Source organism: Manacus candei, unplaced genomic scaffold (genome assembly GCF_025592945.1).
Source record: "Manacus candei isolate 608988 ecotype Guabito, Panama unplaced genomic scaffold, ASM2559294v1 h1tg000049l, whole genome shotgun sequence".
Classification (NCBI taxonomy): domain Eukaryota; kingdom Metazoa; phylum Chordata; class Aves; order Passeriformes; family Pipridae; genus Manacus; species Manacus candei.
In genome coordinates, this window is record NW_026138097.1 from 15,335,519 (window position 1) to 15,358,027 (window position 22,509).

Below are 22,509 nucleotides of genomic sequence, written 5' to 3' on the forward strand. Positions count from 1 at the left end.
TACCACTTGAAATAATTTGCATGGATTTGGAGATCTTTGAGTCCATTCTCCATTATATACATAATAAGGATATAAAGTCAAACTTCATCTAAACCAACAGTCACGTCTGGGATGTTCACTGAACAATGACGTTGAGTCACTGCTTCAACAAATATTAATGCACATATTTTATACCAATATAAAGGTCACAAGTCAGACCACAAAGACAAATTTCAACACAAGCAGATCCTTCCTTTTCAGCCAATATACAGTACCTGTGTTTTGCATCTCTCACAAGCTATCTCCAACACCTTCGTACTGCAAACTTTAGATGTTCGTAATAGAAAGCTGATGTTGTTAAGCAGGAGGGGAAGAGAGTGTGAGCACAGCATATGTACATCCACACAGCTCCACTCTCACAGCAATGAGGCACCATTACTAGTGTTTACATAACTCTGAATCATGCAAACTAGGCAAGATGGAATAAGAGGTAAAATAATCAAGAGCTGCATCAGCAAGAGCTGTGGTTTCAGTCAGCTGTTAGCATTATTTTTACAAAACTAGAATCTCTTAGTCATCACCCTTCAAATTCACTTGCCTGCACAGGCGAGAGCCAGGACCCTCTCCCTAGTGCAGTTCATTCCTCCTTCCCCAGTGTTTCTCCTCTCCTTCATGACCATGAAGTCAGGTGTGTTTAGGGATTGGCTGGATGTGACCCACCTGTGACCAACTGCTGCATTTGCTACAGCACTGGTGGGGTCTTCCAAATTTTGCTTGTGATTGTATCCAACATTTTAAGAGTTGGCTTTTTTCAGGGGTCTTCCCCAGTTGTGCTTCACATGAACTTCAGCCTCACATAATCAAGGCAGCTTCCACAGCCCAGCTGCCTCAGAAAGCACTCCCACGTTTTTTTTGTCCTCAAGTACAGCTTGGGTTTATTCAAGCAGAAAGGGCAGAAGTAGCAATGTGTGCCCTTAATGCTACATATAGTGGCAGCAATGTGTGCTCTTAATGCTACATACAGCGGCAGGCAAACACCCTGCAACCCAGCCGTAGATGGTCTGAGTTGCTGGATAATTGACTTAAAATCTTGAACTGAAACCTGGGATGGCAGAACGCATGCAATACTGATACGGATTCCCCTCTTTATCTTGCTTCTTTGCATCTCAGTTAGTCTGAACACACCCACATGTTCAGAGGAGCCCAGCCTGCAGCAGAGGGCAAGGCAAAATCAATGGACACCTCTGCTGTGACAGCTCCTACACTGAGCACATGGCAGATAGTGGTAAGACAGCAATAAGGAGAATCCCATCAGAAGATTGTGGCAGAGCACTGGCAAAGTATTCTTCAGCAACAAGCTCTTGTTTCCATGATTTTCTGAAGTGACTCTTCCCACCTTATCTTTGGGAATTGATACCAACATCACGTAAGTTCCCACAGGTAGGAGGGCAGCAGGGCAAGAAAATGTGTGACGTGGAGACAAACCATGAATCCAGGAAGGAGAGAATGAGCATCTCCTTCCAGGCCACTGTGACCCGGGCTCAGTACACAGTCCCTAAACTCAGCTGTGGTTTTGTTTATACATGCTAAGGGCAGGTTTTGCTGTCCTTACTCCTCAAATAGCATCAGTGAAATCTATGGGACTCTGCAGACTACAGCCTTTTCTCTAGATAACTGTTGCCTCTAAATCTGGCACAGGCGGCACTTCCAGCAGGAGAAACACATTAGAAAGCCACTGTTTGATATCAAAGCCTTCACAGTTTCTTAACAGTCCTTTTTTTTTTTTTTTTTGGTAGCTTTGTAGAGTTTTAGAAAAGTTGTTAATTTCAAAATAATATGTTTATTTTACTATGATATTTCTCTACTTAACTGCTGGGAGGATCTGTAGTACAAATCCAGGTTTTCTTCCATCTCAAATTGGTACAGTCCAAAGCCAAGAATACATATGTTGCTAGCTGGAAAATAAAGTGCCCTTGATTCCTAACTTTATTTTGGACAGTTCACTACAAGTTATTAAAAGCCAAATTCAGTAGTGAGAAAATATATATAGCTTCAACTGTTTTGTGTGGGTTTAAAGTACTATTTGCATTATGAGTAAGAGATTCAATAATGCATATATTTACATAAAAATAGTTTCGACATTTAAGTTAACTTCTTGCCAAGCTGGTGCAAAAATGGAAATGTAAAAAGCATAAGCACAGAAATAAGCCCCTATGCTGTAAGTCTGCTATTTACAGGTAACTTTTTTTTCTTGGCAATAATACCTGAACGATATGTTTTATAGCACTAGACCTAGCCACTCTGAGTCAATTTAGTGTTTATGGAACATGCCAGACTGACAGTTTGAGATTTAAACTCTCCATGCCAGCGAGAGTTGAGCTGGGGTAGGGACTAGGAGAGTTTCCAGAATCCGGGCCACTGATGGACCCTGGTTGTGCTCTGCAGTCACGACAAAATCCATGATGGCACTAGTCCAGTACGCGGTAATATGAACACCCAATCATTTTTCAAGCCCCAAGAGGCTTCTGAAGAGGGTGGCACAAACATGAGCTGCCCGAGAGCACAGAGTGAAGCACCTACCACAACTCAAAGCCCCAGATGGCTACAAAACATCCAAAACTTTCGAGCTGAAGCTGTTCAAAAGACCAATAGAAAAACTGGTTCTATCTCATAGAAAAATTTTATATTACACAGCAGATGTAGATTACCTCTCAGAGCTTCTAGGCAGCTTGTCAAGGCCCCTGGGACAGGACGAGTGGCAGAGAGCCAGGAGCTCATGGAAACGTGCCTTGTAACTGCAGAGAAGCCAGGTTGTCTGTGTTGGTGTCATAACCTCCCAGCAACACATGTGCAACCAAGCTGGCCAAGGACCAAGCAAATCGCTTGGCAAAAAGCCTTCACAGCATTGTCAGAAGTGAACCCTCACATGGAGCGTGTAGACCCCGCTGTCTCAGCTCCCCTCAATGCACTACATACGTACAAGCATGTCACACTGGAAGGTTCCCTAACAACTCCTCTGATCAGACATTCATGGTGATTAATATTCTAATCTATTCTCCACTATCTTCCACCTGAACTATCTAGCACCTTTAGCCTTCTCTTTTGTCAGAGCCAAAGAGGAAAAAGAAATCTCTTTAACCCTTGGACAGGTGATGCACAGTACGATGTCAAGTGCATTACTCAGCTGTGTTGTGGCAAGCCATAGGAGCCCTACTCTGCTAGCTCCAGGGATGACCACACAGCAGTAACAAAATAATGGATGCGATGGACAGAAGAGGTTAGAAACCATCTTTTCTACTACAGTAACCAAGATCGTTCTTTACTTCTTTTTTTCCCCAGAGCAATTAGTCAGTTCAGGGATGTCAAAACACATAACCGGGCCACAAGACAAATTACAGCATAAGTGCTGCTACTTTGCCAATGACCTAACAGGCTTGGCCCCAAGATTTCTAATGTTTGCAGTCTCATGTTCCTTGTTCAGTATTGCAGTACTTCTAAAGACATTTTAATTAAGATGAAGCGACAGGCAAACCTGCCTGCGTGGATCCCTTATATATATAAAGGCATAACAAAAAAGCCCAGATGACCAAATCAATGACACATCGGTATGAAAAAGAGAAATATAAAATATATGCAATACATATATATTCATCAAGCCTTTGGTCACTGATTCAGACCTTTTTGCAAAAGTTCATGACAACTGGCTCATTAATACTCTGTCTCAGCTGAACGGTCTGGCAATCAAAAAGCAATCTTTACATTCTAGTTACCCTACGACATCATAAATAGATGAAAATATATAAACAGAAACAATTAATCAGAGCTGAGGATAGACTCAATCCTTATTGCAGCCTCATATGTTACATATTTTTTTCTGCCGTGATCTCACCAGCAATGCATCACTGTTTTTAACCACTCTGAGCACTGATTCTATGTTCAGCAGCTGTGTTTGTTTACAGGGCTAGAAATTAGCACAGGACAAATGGACTTCATCCAACTGAAATTTTATTTTGGCATTTTCCACTACATTTGACAATATATTGGTCCTCATAGACCACTTATGTATTTGCCACTGACGCTGACCAAGGAGAGTGCATAAGCAAAGATGGCACTCACTAATATTGCACAGGGATACTTTTTTATTGCTCCAAACACAGGCTCCCTAATAACTAAGCACGGTTCAGATGCTTGTAGCCAGGAAAGTCCACTACTGTATTGTCCATTCTTTTTTTCACTAGGAACATAAGGAATGTCATCATAATCCATCCTGCACTTTGCACCCTGCCAGTTCAGTAAGAGTGATGAAATGCAATGATATTTTATATTTAAGGGACCTGCCAGTGCCCTTCACACTTGTGATCAAGCTCCCAAAGCCAATTCCAAAAGACTGTAAACCAAATTCAGGTAAGTCAGCCCTAACATCATTTTCCATTTCAACATTCATAAGCTTTTTCATAGGCAGGTATTTAAAACCAACAAAAGAGCAGCCCTATGCCCCTATGTACTTTTCATCTCCTTGACCGTTTCCTTAGCACAGCATTGGGGCATTCTTTGGTTTGATCTAGACTAAACAATTAAAGCGAAGTTACTGAATTCACTGGGACATGGCAGCAAACACTCCTGCCCGAGTTCTCACACACCTGAAGGTAAGCATAATTTTAAATGTTTGCCCTAGTTATTCAGAATACTTTTGTAAGCGACCCCTATTTATGCTAGAACTCACACAAGAGATAAACACAGCATGCATTAAGTTGTAGTTTAGAGACTGTTTATGTCTTCCCCACTGCTAAACATACACTGGTTCTATCTTAAAAAAAGTATTATAGAAAAGCTACCAAACAGTCTCCTGGGCGCCAAACAATCTCTTCAGGCAAATATCACAACTATTCTGTCAATTAAACCAATAAGCTCTGATCAAGTACCTCTCTAGAGAAAATCAAGTTAAAAGTACTACGGAACTTCTTAAAATACACATTTTATTGGGGATTGAAAAAGCCCGAGAACATCCACAGGACATTTTGGTTCCAAGGGACTGCCTCTCACTACTTTTAACTTTGTTTTGAGCAATGAACTCTGATAATTTAAAATAATAGTGATGATGATATTCTGACATCACAAGACGCATGAAGAACCCTGTCAAAGTAATATATTGCACTTTGCCATGTAATTATGTTATGCTGGAGCAGAGTGTTGGAAAACTTAGTATAATCATTAGCAAAGCACTGAATGTTTTGATTGTCAGACAGGTTGTATATGATGCAAATATATGACTCAGAAATGATTTCACATAAACATTTTGGTAACAGTAATCTGACTCATAGCCTCCAACATAGAAAATAACAAGCTGCACAAAACATCTGTGCGCTCTGAGCAACCCCAGCTTGTAGCAACCTTCACAAGCCTCACAGCACAGAGAAACCAGAGGGTCCTCCTGCCCCTGAGGATCTGAAGCTGAGAGGCGTTAACATTTATGTTCCCAAAAAGAGTCAAAGAAGGAGTAAAGGAGGCTGTCATTCCCACCAAGGATCCCCGACAAAGAGGTATGATACTTTACAGCATCTGATAGTCTGCCCGGTGGGCATTGCTTGGTTTAGGTCCACAATTTACGGGACTGACATGGGAGGAATCATTTGTTGCTATTCCACCCCAAAGCTTTGCCATGTTAAGTACAACACAATGCACAATTCTTCTTCTATTTATTTTCTCATTCGTTAGGAGACGGACAGCTTCTTTCATGACCCCTTTCTGAAGACAAATGTGCCGTCTTGAGTGACAAGAAGGATTTACCATTTGTTATTTCAGAGGAGGTTTGCCATGTTTATTCTGGAAAGTGCCATGAATTAATGAACTATCTCTTCAAGCCTCAGTGCATCAGAGCTGCCAGCTCTCTGGCTGCCAGAAGCAACAGACTGTTTTGGGACCCCATAAAATTGTTTTTACTGAGACTAGAGATAGCAAAAGTATCAGGCAGACCCAATCCCAATAGCTCATGAAACATAAAGGAGTCATTATACCAACTTCAGCCGTTACACTGCATTTTTATTGGGGGCTTCTCAACAAAACTATCGGTTAACTCAAAAGAACATCTACTATTAGCTTTCCTGCAGCACAGACATTACCAAAAGTCAACCAAACCTTTACTAGGCTATCCCATAGTTTCAAGTGAAATGTGCTAGCCTGTGACCACTTTCATTTTTCCTATTCAGGTCCTCATGGATGCCAGCTCACAGGCATGTACAAGAGGCACACTTCAACACACATATTAAAACCAGAGCCTGTGCACATGCTCATACTACCATCCACTGCACCTGGGTGTCTCTTGTGCCATTCAGTCGAAGACCCAAAAAGAAGAGCTGCAAAAGCCATAACTTAGAGGATGCAGTGGACATCATACAGAAATGGATGTCTGGTGGTTATTCGTGTTCAGACAGCGCCCACAGAGATAGAGGCATTACTGATGTTCAGCTGCTCACAAGCATGTCTGAAGAGCCAAATCCCTAATGGAGCATGGTTGCAGAAGGTGAGAACCTATAGTCTCCAGCTGATTCACACTGCAACCTGAAAACAGACAGGGTTCAACCAATAAGACCCTCCTGTTTCACCAACTCCACAAACCACTGGAGGACCTGCCAGGTCAGTAACAAAGCACACAGTTTCATGGTTAGATTGCAGGACTGGAAGCAAGAATTTCAGATCCAGTCATGCTCTCCGAGCCTCAGCTTAGTTATTTGGAAAATGAGTATAATAGTGTTTTATGTTCGTCAGAGCACACTGGGAGACTTCAACACTTATGAAGTGTTCTGAGGTTCTGAATAAGAGACAGGGTAGTATCTTTATGTAGTCTAGCAAGTAACGAGCATTACACATCCTCCAGAATGGAACATTTTTGGACAGGACAGCTGCTACAATCATTAAAGTGTAAAAACTATCAGATGCAAGAGACAAGACACAGACATTGCAAAGCGAAAATCTATTGTAGTGTGTTAAACAAATGTATTTTCTCTCCAACTATCTTCCATAATATAATAAGTTGGAACTTTCTTAAAATATAAGAACTTTTTTTTTTAAGTCTTCCTTCTTTTCTCTTCAATCCCTTCCCCCTCTGCCTTTTTTCCTTTGTGGGTTACAAAAAAAAAAAAAAAAGAAAAAGAAAGAGCAAGCCAAGAGATTCACAATCACCAAAGCCTGCAGAACGTACAGTGAATTTTGGCAGGACATGCATGTTTATCCTTTTCATATGCTGTTTAAATTATTCTTATAAACAAGTCATTATCTTGCATAGCCACTGCTTGGTCCCTTTCATGTCAAAGATGTTTGATGTTACAATAATTAAGCAAAAGGGTCTGCATGCTTGAAATACTGTCTCAGGATGACAGTTTGTGGGCAAGAGAGGCTGCTGTTTCTCTAAAATGAAGGGGTTTTTTGCCAAGATTCATCATTTAAGATGAGCACCTGGAGTCTGTACTTGTGGATCAAATATTTGTGCAGATATCAAAATATGAACTTCAAACCAGGCTTAAATTTTAGAACTATGCTCCTACTATTTTTGCATCAAAATCGTGCACATAAGTCAAGGCTCACAGAGAAGCCTCTCACTGCTTGCAGGCAAATGTTTTGAGGAACCAGGCCAGGCATTGTGATGAAGATTCAGGTACATTAAAAACTTAAAAGGCCTCTTCCTGCACCAAGAAGTGTGTTTATCACAGCTGATCTGGACCACACCACCAGTGTGGGCATACCATGCAAAGAAATGGTGGTAAGTGATAGAGCAAATGCTTTCTCCTTTTTTCTTGCAGAGCATCTGGTGATTCGACCTCTGCTCATCTGGATTTGGCCGGAGGGAGCTTGCGCCTCTGTGACACGAGGAATTAAAGCTCTGACCACTTCTCTACTCCCTGATACAGAACCCTAATCCAGACACTTTTAACACAGTTTGAAAAATATGGAAGTTAGGCTGCAGTAAGTGTTCATGTCTTAACAACTTTGTATTATTATAGGGCTTACAAAGACAGACGCAAACAAATATTTTGCATCTTGTACGTGCTTGTTACAGGTTCAACATTATTTGGAGAATTTTATTCCTTGTAAAAGGACTGGAATTGACTGCTAACAGCTTTACTCTTCAATCTTTCTCTCTCAAATGGTTTGGAAAGACCAGGAGATTCAAGGATGCAAGAAGACACATCTGTTTCACACCAAAGCTGCTGACTCTTTCCTCCCTCCAATACCTCTTGGCTTACGGGTCCAACTATCACAACCTGCCCACGCGCTCTAAACAGTTCTCATTTTTTTACGTGCTCTTTGTTGCCTAGTGTGGAGTTAAACACTTGTGCTTCAATAGACATTATGTCACCCCTTAGCCCTTGTACAAACAGAGTGTCTAATACCTTGACCACATACACCACATGAACACAACGCAGTAAGCGACAAGATAAGAACACTGCATACAGTAGTACCTCACCATGAACATCTGTGTGAATGCTTTCAACATGGCATATTTTACAGCCTGCACTTAATAAAGGAAATTGTGGCTCTCTATTTGACAAGATTTTGGGTTAATCAAATATATATATTTATATATTCTTTAAAAGAGGGCTTCAAGTAGCCGATTCATACTGCACACAACCACTAAAATACACAGAATAACACATCTTTGGAATACTGTTTGAAAAAGACTCATTTACTATCAGGAAATTCGACTCTTCAGAACAAGTGTTAACACAGTCTTGATTAATTTGTAAAGCTATTCAAGCCATGAAGTACATCTGCACATTGAGTATATTTCAAATACTGTGCTTCTGTTTTCATTTTCAAAACGTTTTTATTTATACACTAATATTTGACCTATGAATGTTCCAAGTTTATATGGAGCCAGCTGTTCTAAATTCTGGTTATACTGAGCATTCGTGCAAAACATCAGGTGATATCATTGGATATTTTTAAGGGGAAAGTTCACAGGAAAGCAGTTATGTATTCTTGTGATTAACACCACATTGGATCAAAACAGTCATGTCTAGGTCTCTGAAAATACAGCTACTATTTTAGTTAGCAGAACACTTCAGCTCTGTCTACATTATCCTTTTTTTGCCAAAAGTTCCCACTGTTGCTAGCACTGATTCAATTCTGTCATTGTACTATGATGAACACTGCAACATAAAATAAAAAGAGTTGAAGGCAGCACTGTCAAAATCTTTGTGCCCTTAACAACAAAACAAAAAAATCTCATTACATCACCAAAAAAATCCCCAACCAACCCAAAAAACAAACAAACAAGAAAATCCACTCCAAAACTCTACCCAACACTATGAGACTGTTTCTTAAGTAACTGAAAGTTCAGGAAATGCCAGCCCCAATCCATAGCAGGTTTTAGGAATCAAAGTGCATTACGAGGTATTAAACACCCCTGCAATCCCACAGGGACTCAGTTTCTTTAATTAAGTTTTTTTTCTCCTCAAACAGCCCTATGGCAGCTGCAGCCCCATGCCCTTCCCAAAGCCACTGCCTTGGGAGCCTTCTCCAGGTGCAAAGCAAGGGGCCACAGGTGCCTCTTGGAGGTGCTGCTGCCAGCCACCCCTGCTGCATGTCCTGCAGCCCCACAGAAGGCAACACTCCTCATCCTCTGACAACCATGTCTGGAAAAAAGGAGAAAAGAAACAACCTGCTGAAGGGTTTTCAGGCACATCTCCTCACTCTCAGCATATCATGGCTACAGAACTCCTGTCCCAAGTGCCCTAACGACACTTAGAATCACAGGTGGGTTGGGCTGAAAGGGACCTTCAAAAATCATCCACTTGAATCTCTGCCATGAGCTGTAGACCAGGTTACTCAAAGCCCCATCCAACCTGACTTTGAACACCTCCAAGAAATGGGGCATCCGCAGCTCATCTGGGCAACACGTTCCAGTATCCCACCACTCGTGTTGTAAAAAATTTCTTCCTTATATCCAATCTAAACCTACCCTCTTTCAGTTTGAAACTTTTGCCTCATCAAACAGTTGTGACCCAACACCAGCCTCCAAGAATCAGGTGCACAGAAGACAACTTTCCAGTCCTCCATCTCCCAGGCTCTGAGGTCTGATGCTTGCTAAAAGAAATGGGAATCTCTCAACCATGAGCCATTTTTTTCATTGGGGTGATAGTGTTTTCTCTCTGTTTCACACTGCTATATGAATGGTCAAACATAAATGCTAAATGATTAGTAGGGGGACAGTATTTCACTGCATAACTGAGCATCTGCCGGGATACAGCAGAAACACACAATGGGACTGTTTACATCCCAAGTAACTCATACCTTCCTTTAACCCACCACAAGTTAGCAATGAGGCAAGATGACCTAAAAAGAATCATGCCTCTGGGGCATGGAAAGTCTAAACACCACCTTCCTTCCTCCTAAATCACAAACACCACTTAAAAGTTTATATTTAAAACTATGAGAGAGAGTGTCATCGCTGCAATGCACCAGGCTAGACCCAGCAAGGATCCGCAGCTCCTTGGCAGAGGTACAAACCTGCAGCAAGCAGTCCCAGCAGGAGCTCAGCACAAGACATCCATGACAGCTGCCCTAGGGATTTTCTGCTAAAGCTGTGTCGAGCTGGAAGAAAATTGCCAAAAGAAAACCTTTTTAAAAGAAGTGACTTAATTTCAATTTTGTTTGAGGAAAAGAACTAGGAAGTTCTGCTCATATTTAAAAAAAATAAAAACAACACACCTTGGTTTCAAATTCAAAATGCAACTTTTCAGTTATTTACAGATTAAAAAATTGGCTTGAATTAATCAAGACTAGTTTGGCAATAGTAGCTTTTTACAGTTACAATAAATTTTTGTTGTTGTTGCTGTAAAAAAGACTTGAACATTTCACACAAATTTAAGACTGTGAATTTTCAAGCTCTGAAAAGCTTTCACAAGACAGAGAATATTCCTACTAATGCCACACAGTCTGGTTCCAGTAGCTTAGTCCAGATGACAGTCAGACCTGGATACATTGCTTACACAAACATGACCCTCCACTCATTTCAACAGTATAGGTTTTGAAGAGCAGCTTCTACAGGAGCCACAAATCTTCCAGGGCTGCTGGCCAAAGGCAGAAGGATGACTATAGTCCCCCAAATTCCAAGTCCAGAGGAGCTGAGGACTTCCAAAAGACCATTTGCCTTTTTTTTTAAATCGTGTCATCAGGCAGCTCACAAGCAACAACTACTTCAAGGAGATGACATAAACAAAGACCTCAAGCTGCATCAGCTGATCAGCAAAAGTCAGGCTGCTCTTTGACACGTGGGAATCTGTCTTGGCATTGAAGCCTACTCTACACGGTTTTGCAGAAGTCAGTAAAACTCATTCCCATCATCAGCTTCATGATTTCTAATACTGGCCTGCTCTGGACACACGCGGAGGATGCTGCTCACATGCCAAGCAAGCGAGGCTGTACACAGCCAGCTGGCAGCACAGCCAGATCTGCAGCATCACACACTCTGGTTATTCCCTGTGAGTAGATGTCTTGACCTTTACAACACGTGGCCAAGAGTATAAACAGATGGGATGACAGTATGAATGGTACGGTCCCATCAATCTAATCACGCAACGTCCCTGATACATCTTGGTCACCTAATTTCATATCCTCCAACAACAAGCATCAGAAAAAGTACTCAGAAAAAGACAGGTGGCCAATCAAATCCTTCAGGTGAAAAAATTCACCTGCTTTAGAAATGCATGTCAGGATCCTGAAGCACTTCCTCCCTCCTGTGAAAAGCCATGCAGAACAAAGGCATATTGCTTGCGCCTAAGGTGCTACAGATTTGTGCAAGATCATTCCTAGAGGAAAATCTGGTAGGTGACAGCTGCCAAAAAGATGAAAAGCCTGTTTGGAAGACGTCATATCCATGAGGTGCTCCTTTATAGGCAAAGGGAGAGAGAGTATTTGTACAGCAAGTCCTACATTTACCTCCAAGCAGCTCCCTTGCACTGAAAGGGAGCACCCATGCCCCAGCAGACACTTGAAGTCTTGCAGAGAAGATAGTGATTGCCTGAAGTTTGGAAATTCAAAAATAAAAGAGGCTTTTCACCATGGTCCCAACTCAAATCTTGTGGAAAAGCTTCAGGGCTCACTACAGGGCTGTCTGGCAAACAGGTGAGCTTCCCCTCAACCTTTTGCATGAAGTCCTCCCAAGAGACCTGTGGGTCTTATGATAAAAAGGAATACTCTCTCTCCAAAAGTACAGAGATACAATGAATCCATGCTATTAGTCTCCTGCAAAAAGGTACTCAGTTGAATAACCAAGCACCACACCCCAAAAGCACACTTTTTAGGATCCTTATCTCTGGAGGGTTTGATGGGTTCAGACTTTTCCTGCACAGCTATCCAGCTGCCAACAGCCCCAGATTTCAGTCATGGCAGAAACCCACAAAGACTGCCATTGAATTCCTTATTTTTGATTGTGGGAAGCACATGGCTTTTTTTCCCCCTCAGTGTGGATGCCAGGAGAGGAAGGCATGGGTGAGGACCAGAACAGGTTCTTCCCCGTTTTGACGCACAATTGTTCAACAGCACCTTTAATTATACAAGAATAATTCTGGATACAGTTAAAGTAGCAAAGTCTTAGAGAGTCTTATTTTCTGCTGCTACCCATGGCATGCACTACTCTGAAGACATCAGCCAGCAAAATAGAGGATGAAGGGCAAATCCCCTTCATACCAGCACTGATGTGCCTAAGAAGACCAGGGAGACTTTAGATCTGCCACAGCCCCAGACCCTAGTCTGCAGTTGGGTTTAAGCGGTGACTCCTCACCTCCCTGGAAAGAGGAAAAAGGTGGTGGTTGTGAGGAATTTGATACATCTCTCACTAAAATGGTAGTAAAATATAGGGATGCTTGACAATCCATCTGCCAATCCAGCATCACCGCCTCAAGAGGGATCTCCATACTGACCCTGGGTTGTTTCACCAAGAGGAGATAACCCTGTCTGGTGCCATGAGGAAGGTACCTTATCCAAACAGGAAACACTAACAGTACTGTGTCAAGACATGCCACACATTTATACCAAGGCTGTTCCTACAAGGAGAGCTGAAGAGCTTCACAAAAACACCTGCTGGCCCACAATGCACTCCCCTGCCTCCTGCCCTCAGCCCCACAACCCTGCCATAAAGCCATTGCCATGACACAGACGCTTGGTACCCTGTTTGGTCAATGAATATCAACTACAGAGATATAACGTGCAGATGCTTCCATCTGTTCTAGCTATCCAGACTTCCTATGTGATAAATGAAAAGGAACAGGCACTTTTTAGGTGCCTCATCCTAGTGAAAATACACAAAACAGACACTTCTAGGATCATCTTCCCAAAATAGGGACCAGGTTACCAAGGACAGACTGTATTTTCTCTCCAAGGACCTCACCACCTTTGAGACCGAGACAAGCCTGCACAGCCTGAATAATTCAAGACCTCACTAAAGTCCCTCAGCTTTGCAAGACCTTGACAAACAGGACTCATACCTTGAGCATATAACGAAATGCAGCCTTCCCCAGGCAGAAAACACATCTGCTGCATCCCCAGACTGAAGGATGTATGTTGGTCAGGAAGAGCTGGAGCACTGTGCATTTAAGATCAGCTGTGACTAAAGCTAGTGATTCCTTTTGGGCTACGGGGCTGGAAAAATTAAAGAACATCAACACCTGCAAACTTTCATGACTAAGTAGGACTTCTCCGCACAGCTGACCTAGATGACGGCTTTCCAGTGCAACAAGACGGATCAAACTTTTGTCTGATTCTGTGCTGCAGAAGCAGTATCAGTACCTGAAGGCCAGGTCACCCACACTGACTTAACACCTACACAGCCTCATACACCTGCACCTGATATACTCAGGTAATACCACACACTCCTCATCCTGAGAGAACAGGAGTGGAAACAGAAGTTCTTCAGAAGTCAGTTTGAAATGAACAGAAATAACTATAGGAATGGCCACGTGCAGAAAACCTCAACTAAAATAATTCTGGAAGTTCTGCTTATAAGCAGACCCCAGCTGTGGGTTTTCAGGGTTGCTTGACCTATACTTCATTGGAATAGTCAGTGTACTCAAGATCAGGAAGTCTTCCCTGTCTGCTGTGATCCCACCATCTTTTGCTGCATTTCTGACTTCATCTAATAAGCTACTTTGACAGATCGCAGGCTGGCTTTCTCCCATCACAACTTCGGTTTCTATACTGGAATATAACCTTAGGCTTCCTCTAGTTTTCTGACATGAATTATTGTTTAATAGAAGAATAAATGTCAATACAAAAGTGAAAGACCCCAAAAAATCCCTGATATGTCAAAGAAGCTACAGAAAACAGCCAAACAGCTATTCAGTCTCAGCCCATCAATTTGCCAACACTCTGGTAACAAACAATCACACTAAATGACATTATGGTTTATGACTTGGAATTTGGAAGTTTGATGAGAAATTTCTGCAGTTGATTCATGCTTCCTGAGACTCATAACTAGCATTTCAATTACACTATTTTACTACATTAAACAAAAAATTTTCCTTGTTGTTACATAAGTGTCTAGATCCAAACTATCAGAACTGATTTGAATCATATGGGGGGGTGTATTTTCAAAAGAAACACATACTTTTAGGTCTACCATCTAATACTACTCTCCTGGCACTTTATAGACAGCTAAATACCTTCTGAAACACCACATGCTCACACTTCTCCCTGAAATCAGCTCTTCAGGGAACCGCCTAGCCCCTTACAAGCACCTTGTTTCACATCCCTCAAATAAAACATGCTGTGGGGATTGCTTACAGACAGCTACAGCCAGCACCACACTTCCTAAATTCACAGCTCCAAGTATAGGTACTAAAAGTCCCCAAGGCAAAGAACAGAGACAGCAGCAACAGCTCTGTGTATTTAAAGGACAGAGAGGTTTGGTGAGGTTGGGAGAGGAGAAGAACAGAGGCAGGTGTCCTTTGGACTCGAAACCTGTACAATATTCTCAGGTTCTGAGCTAAGCACAGACCATGCTGGCTTCATTGATGGATGATTTCAGGATGTCTCTTTCAAAAGCACCAGAGCTCTGAGATGTCAGCACCACCTAAACATACCCAAACTAACTTTAAACAAGGCAACTGAGACCCTGACAGGTACACACCCGCATTATGTGGTGCCAACAGGGCTTTGCACTCCTGTAAGGGCTGAGCACCTAAGACAGTTCAGCTGTGCCCACACGAGTTGCAATCACCTCGGTTTCAATGTAGACAAATCCTTCAACAACTATTCGTAGCACTTCTGACCTACTTTCCATCAGGTAAAAAAAATCAACCAGCTCGTTCTAGATACATACAGCACTCACAAAGTTTTTGAACACATGTACCCACGCTGGGAGCTCAAAGAAATTTCCTGCTACAGTACCATATCCCTGCTCAAAATGAGTAAACACACAACAAATTGTATTTTTTTTTTAAATGAGACAAGCTGTTCACAGGTGGTGTCATTCTGGCACACAGCTCTGGCAGCACTGGTGAAAAGGCGGTTTTCAGCTGACCAGCTAAGACATTTGAGCTTCACAGGAATTCCCTAAAAAAAAAAGAACTGCAATTTGCCAACTGAAATATTTTCATTCTCCACATTAGGCTGAATCTAATTACACTGTTTCCTTACAATTGCATAGTATTAAGGGCTCCTCTAAGTAAAAAGCTTAATGGCTTTCCTACTGAAATGCCCACCCTGGAGCCCTTCACATCAGTATCTCGCTGATAGGATGTTTTGAAGAGCAGGTTGAAGTCTAACAGAACTTATTTCAAGATTTCCACATGATACAAATTTTATCATGTTCCTGGGCTCACTCACCAGAATAACCTACACCGAGTCACATATTCATCGCCACACTAGCTCTGAACCCCTTAAAAAGAAAACAAAAAAGAGAAGATGAGGACATCGTGGAGTAGGGTACATGTACTTTGTTCAAGCCACAAAGGCATCTCTGCGCTGCTGGACTTTGCGCAGAGCGAGCCCAACCTGCGCTCTGGCATGACCCCAGCTCTACTGCCCAGGAACCACAGCAAGGTGAGTTTAATTCTGAACGGCGTACTCTGACCACTACAATCAGAACAGGGTCAAAGAGACTATTAAAAAAATAATTATTATTTTCTCTTCCTTTCCCCCCTCCCCTTCCCTTCAAGGTTTTGTATGCTGGGGCTTTTTTTTTTTTTTTTTTTTTTTTTTTACTGTTTGCGAGAGGTTTTGCCCTTCCCCGAAGTGAGCTGCCCTCCTGGCCGAAACCCGTGCAGCACAAGGTGGGTTTGCCCGACCAGCAAACCCCCGACCCCGCCGCGCCCCACCAGGGAACAGCCGCCCGCCCCCTCTCGCCGGGACAGGGGTGCCGGCGGGACGGGCGGTCGGGTGGGTGGCTGGGTGGGCTCCACGCAGCCCGGCACTTACTCACTCACTCACCCAGGTTGACGAAGCTCATGACCATGTCGGCGTCGTTGAGGAAGGTGCTGTCCTGCGGGCTGGGCAGCGGCGGCGGGGCGGGGGGCGGCGGACGGCCGCCCCGCTCGGTGCCCGTGCTGCCCTCCGCGCCCTCGGCCAAGGAGTGGTAGAGGTCCAGCATGAAGCGCGGTGCCGCCGTCAGCCGTCCCGGCGGCGGGGCCGGCGGCTCCCGCGGCAGCGGCCGGGGGCGGTGGGGCAGCCCCAGCACCGACAGGATCTCCCGCTGCATCTCCCGCTTCTCGTGCGACTTCAGCCGCCGGTAGAGGAAGCCCGAGGCGGCGGCGGGCGGCGGTGGCTCCCCGCCCTCCGCAGGCAGCGCGGGCTCGGCGGGGCGGCAGGCGCCGCTCAGCAGCGCCCAGCAGCAGCACAGCCAGGCCAGCCGCCGCGGCATGGCGCTCGGCCGGGCGCAGGCAGCCAAGGTCCCCGCTCCCCGCTCTCCCCGGGGGCTGCCCAGCACCCTCCAGCCCTGCCCCCCCGCGGCAGCGGGGATCGCCCGGGCCGGCGGGGGGCGGCCAGGCCAAGGGGGCTCAGCGCTCGCCCCCGCCGCGCATGGCCGCCCGCGGAGCACCGCGGTGCGGACCCCCCTGCCGCCGCTGCCGCCGCTCAGGTGCGGCGGGGCCGCCCCCGGCCCGGTCCGGGCGCTCAGTTCGCCATGCCCCTGCCCGGGGGATCCGCGCCGGGCCGCGGGCGCTGCGTGTGGGGGGAGAAGGAGCAGGGTGAAGAGCTGCAAACTTTTCCCGCTGCCAGGGAGCAGAGCGAGCGAGCGAGCGAGCGGCTCCTGCGGCTGCAGCCCCGGTCCCCGCGGGCTGGCCGGAGCGCGGCTGCTGGCGGCGAAGGCAAATCACCAGCGCGCCCGCCTCTCGGCGGGGCGGGCGGCCGCTCCTCCGGGGCGGGGAGCGGGCACAGGTAGCGCGGCCCCGCGGGGGCGGCCGGGCGGGGCGGGCGGCGGCGGAGCAGGTTCAGGAGCGCCGGCCCCGTCGGTTGTCATCGGTTTGCTGCGCTGGAGCGGCGCTCCGCCGAACAGCGGCACCAGCCGCCTCTGCCGTGCGACTCTGGCGGCTTGTTTCTTGTTAAAGGGAGGATTTCGGTCACCCTCCTGGCCCCAGGGTGTTGGCTATATGTATATAGCGGGTGTTGGCTATTTATCCTGAAAATAGGTGGAGTGCTACCTGTTCTAAATCTGAAGAAGCGTTACGGTTCTCTTTAACAGGTTACAGCATCCCACACAACTTTTTGTGGAGTATCTTGCAGAAGTGATCATGGAATATTGGTAAATGGCTAGGCACAGGTACCCCCTGACAGCCCTGATCGATGGAGTACCTATCTGCATACTGTGGGGCAGGTTATACTGCCATAAAAGAACATACCCGTTCCTACAGTGAGGTTGCAACTCTGATATTATTACTTCAATCAAAGGGGTGGGGGTGGGGAACAAACCTGCCACCCAACGCTATAAGAAGAGCAGTTTGGTTGAGCGAGAAGCAGCTCTTCCATATCCTGATCTCTGACTTCATGGATCTCGCTCAGGTTGGATGACTAAATCCAGACTAGTCTTGCTGAAATCAGTGCAATTGCTCTAGGTTTGAACTGGGATAATTTCAGAGGAGTTGGCCCTGAGAATAATATCTGGACCATTTGAAGTCACTGGCAAAATTTCCATTAAATTTATTAGAATCAGAATCTGGCAATAAGCTCATATTCAGCTTCCCAGACACACAGCTGAGAATATTCAAGACAGAATATGTTATTTTCAAAAGTGGAGGTTACACTCAGTGTTCAGTTCTGTGAAAGCAAGGTTACAGATGTTTGTTTTAACTGCACCAGTCAAGGAACACTGTAATACTGGGTATTTTAAAGCTTGTTTTGGAAGGAAAAAAGGCATCTTTAAGGGGACGGAGTGGGAGGGAAGAGTATGGAAGTTACTTTTGCAACTGTTCTTTTTTCAGTTTGTGAAGACACTCAGAATTTGAAAATGCGGGTGTATGTGACAGCACAGACTCAACATGATCCTTTTGCTATAGTGGATCCCATTACCTTCGCTAAAGAAGTCTGTGTCACCCACCAGGGACTCAGGAAGGCAATGTCTAGGAAAACCTTCGCACTGGTGATTCATTTATCCACTTTGCTCAGCATAGAGCAGTGAGGTTGGTTTTATTAAATGGGGAGATGAGGGCTCACTCCCAGAGAGAAAGTGAGCAACACACCTCTCCTTCAGCAAGATAGTGTGGGATCCTGCTGGGAAAACCCAGGATCCCAGGAGGAGAGCCTGTTGCACAAGCTGTCCCCTTGATGCGCCGAGAGGGATGAAGGACAGTTTGTAGCCTCTTAGGAGGGACATTTGGAGGCTGGGAGGAAGTGCAGGAGCCCTGACAGTGAGGGTTATTTCCCAGGCAGGTAATTACCCTGCAGGTGGTGAGAGATGAGAGCAGCCACTTCCCACAGCCATTCGCTTCCCAGTCTCTGAGCCTATTAGGCTGTAGTTCACGTTGCTGTCTCCAGAAGAGCTTTGTAGCCTCCACTTTCTGTTTGGACAACAAGAGAGGGAAGTGCCCCATTGTACGGTTACCGCTGAGGACTGAAGCTTTCCATCTGAAGTGTCCCCTGCTCCTCTTGAAGTCAGGAAGAGATGATGCACATCTAACAATAGACAGTGTTAAACTCCAGGGCAGCACTTGGGTGTTCCTGCTTCTCTGATGCTCAAGTGTGTATCACCCTTACATTTTTAATCTGAAAGAAAAATATTTGAAATATTGCCATTTGCATAGGGATTACTGCAATAAACAGCAGCTGTGATAACAGTTGGCAGCATTCAGGCACCTAATTTTGATGCTGTCTGCATACAGGGACACACAGCGAACCTTCCAGTACTTCCCTGTTAAGTTACCTAATTCTTGAGGTAAGTTCCCTTGTGTAACTAGGAAGCTAATACCCTCCTTATGAAGTCATTGTACCTTTTGTTAAGTTTAATTTAAGTCTTTCGCTTTTTTTTTTTTTTTTTTTTTAGCGGTGCTTTACAGAGTTGTACCTTATTTATGTTTGGAAATACCTCTTGCCTGTAGATGTGAATGCTTCACTGTGGGATTCAGCTAGCGCTATCAGACCTAGGAAAGTTATAGCATCAACTCAGCAGCTCGCTGAGGGTGAAAACTAATGTCTTCTTACAGAGATCACCTGCAGTGACAGCTTTCGGATATTTCTGCCATCTGAAAGGACAAGTTTCTCCAAAGGATTTTAAGACTTTGGATAAGACCTGCATGCCTAATTCTCTGGAGGAGAGGAAAAAAAAAGGATGTGTATTTGACAACTGCTGCAGGCTGAGACACGTTTTAAGAGTTAGTTACACACATATTATAGCGCTACTGGTAGGATTTTTTGCTTGCCAAGAAGCCTCCGTAGCGTATCTGCCATCCAAAACTCAGTGGTAACATGTAATTTCCCTCGAACTTTCTTTCACTGTCATATCTTCAAAACTGCTGCGAATACAGGCTTCTCGATATCGCTCAGGTCATCAGTTTTCCCTGCTCATGACGGACATCTGGTGGCGAAGTGGAGAAACTGGGGTCTGTTCCTAGAAGTTTCCCTCGTTGGCAAGTTAGCAATAAGACATTTTTTTCTTTCTCTCTCTCAAAACAAACAAACAAACAATTTAAAAAAAAAAAAAAACCAAACGAAAACAAACAAAAACCTCACCCCAAACCCAAACATAAACAAACAAACCCCTATATAATGCAAACAGGTCTCCTACCTCACCCAGAACAATCCTTATTTCATTTTCTACCCCTAAGCCAACCTTTAGTCTGTATTCAAAACACCGCACCTGCTAAGTGCTTTGTGAAGAACGTCTTGTACACGTGACCCTGAACAGAGCCTGTACCCCACAGTACACCCATTCCAAGTGTGGAGTAGTGCTTGCAAGGATTAACTGCAGCAGTTAAGTTTTTCAGCAGTGACAGTGTTTAGGTTGTATGCAATTAAAGGCTGGACTGCCTAATTCCAGTCAAGAAGGATTCACTGCGTGTAAGGGTCCAATAAAGCTAACATGATCCCAGATATGGGGGTAAAAACTGGAATCTTTATTGAGCACGCGAAGCGCTTATTTAAGAGTCTGGGGGGCTTAACATGCTAATAAGGAGGCAGGGTTATGCCAAATAGGGGATTCCACAATCTATTAGCATTTCCAGTAGGAGAGGTGATATAAGGGAAAAAAGGGATTTACATTTCTCGGATCCCGTATTTACACGTGGGGGGAAAAGGATTTGATATTTCCAGTGAGCAAGATTGCACTGGGGAAGGGTGGTTAGCTTTTCCCGAAATAAGGATTACACAGGGAGGGGAGAAAACGCAGGGAGGGGAGAAAACAAAGGGATATCTGCAGGGACCGATAGCATCATGCAAAGTCTCTCCACATCCCGCTGGGGGAGATCAGGACAATCCACACGAAATGAATGTCAATGGATCTTGTCTGGTCCTTTAGATGGTGGGTTTTCCCCCAGCCCCTGTAGCCCAAGGTTTCCTGTTTAATCCTAGCAATTCCTTTTCTGTTGGTATCCCAATTTCGGACTGCAGCAGCTGGGTTTTCAGTTGTTTGCATTTATCAAATCATTCCTTGCTCTTATTTAAGCAAGTTAGGTTTCTTGGTTGTTCTGTGCAAAAGTTGTGAGGAGCAATTCCAGGCATATGAAGCACTGAAATGGTAGATAGGTAATTAACTTTAGTTAGAAGCCTTCAGATTGAAAAGAACCAAACAACAAAGTATTAAAAAAAAAAATCCAGAATTTCTATCACTATGCCTTGAAACACACCATCTCATCTGTGCTCATGAGGAGGTCTACGCAAAATCTTCATCATTCCTCTTAGGTGTACAGCTTCCCAGGTACCAGGATTACATGACTCTAGAGAACGATACACCTTGAATTTCATTTTTTTCTAGACTAATAATATACTGTTGAACAGAGCACAGAACTTACTGTTCTAGTGACCCCTTCTCCATCTCCTGAAAACAGAAAAGTCACAACTTTGCATTCACACCTACCCTTGAGATGAACCATTGGCTGCCGAAGTGCCTGCAACAAACCCAGACTCCTATGCTTACGGGGTCAGCAAGGACACTGCAGTAAGGGCAGCTTCGGTCCTCACGCTCATTTTGCCAAACAAAGCCGGTACTTTTTTAAAGCAATGTGGAAGAGATGTAAGTAATGACATTTGCTTTCTAAAAAAACCCAAACCCTACGTTGTACAATAATGACATAGCTGGAAGGAACTATTTGCAGTGCTGCGCTTGGAGAGGTTGAAAATGCAAACATGCCTCCTAATTTTAGTGTACGGGTTTCCAAGGTCTGCTTGTGCAATGAGAAAGAGTGGTTGAGTATAATCTTAGTTTAAAGATCGAAGCAGGCTAAAAACAGCATTTGCTATGAAAGCTCAAATTTTTCCTTTTGCTTGCTGAACGAACTTTCTCCACTGCAAGTAGGGGCAGTTGAAAAATAGTAACATCATCTTATTTGCACATAGCAAACCACTACTTTCTTTACTCAGAAATCTGATCTAAAAATATGCAATGATGATTTCCCAGATCAGAACACTTTAAAAAATGGTTATAAATATTAATTCAGTAACACAACTGGACTGCTATCCTTGCAAAAACAAACAGTTAAAAGTGAAGTAAGTCTCAGTATGCAGTTCACAAACAATTCCAACTCTGTTCCAACCATGGCCACCATCTCCACCCTATCAAGGATGTACTTATGTGTGAACAATTATAGCTTAAAGTTTATTTGAAGTCAACAATATCCAATATTAAGGGAAACTGACCTGAAATGGCAGAAATTAAATAAATATTAATATATTGTATTGCTGATATAATTTCTCTGAGTATTTTCATGATATTTGCTTTTCATTTTATGTTTTGTTAGTAAATCTTTTTCTGTTTAAAATTAGGAAAGTAAACCATTGACTATAAAAGAGAAAGAGCAAAATCTGCTCTGGGCAGGCTGAAAATTAGATTTAGTAAACTAGAAAGGTGGTTACTTTTTACATGCAGAATTGAGATGTAAGTGGAAGTCAGTA

General features: G+C 44.1%; 1 protein-coding gene across 1 annotated transcript in view; it reads right to left on the bottom strand.

Moving 5' to 3' along the window:
- Window positions 1–16,932, bottom strand: part of BMP6 (bone morphogenetic protein 6) — an 87,296-nt gene extending 70,364 nt beyond the window's left edge. Inside the window, exon 1 of the mRNA XM_051799213.1 lies at window positions 16,405–16,932. Coding sequence (XP_051655173.1) covers window positions 16,405–16,834 — 430 coding nt within the window. The 5' untranslated portion in view covers window positions 16,835–16,932. The remainder of the gene's footprint in view (window positions 1–16,404) is intronic.
- Window positions 16,933–22,509: the final 5,577 nt, after the last annotated feature.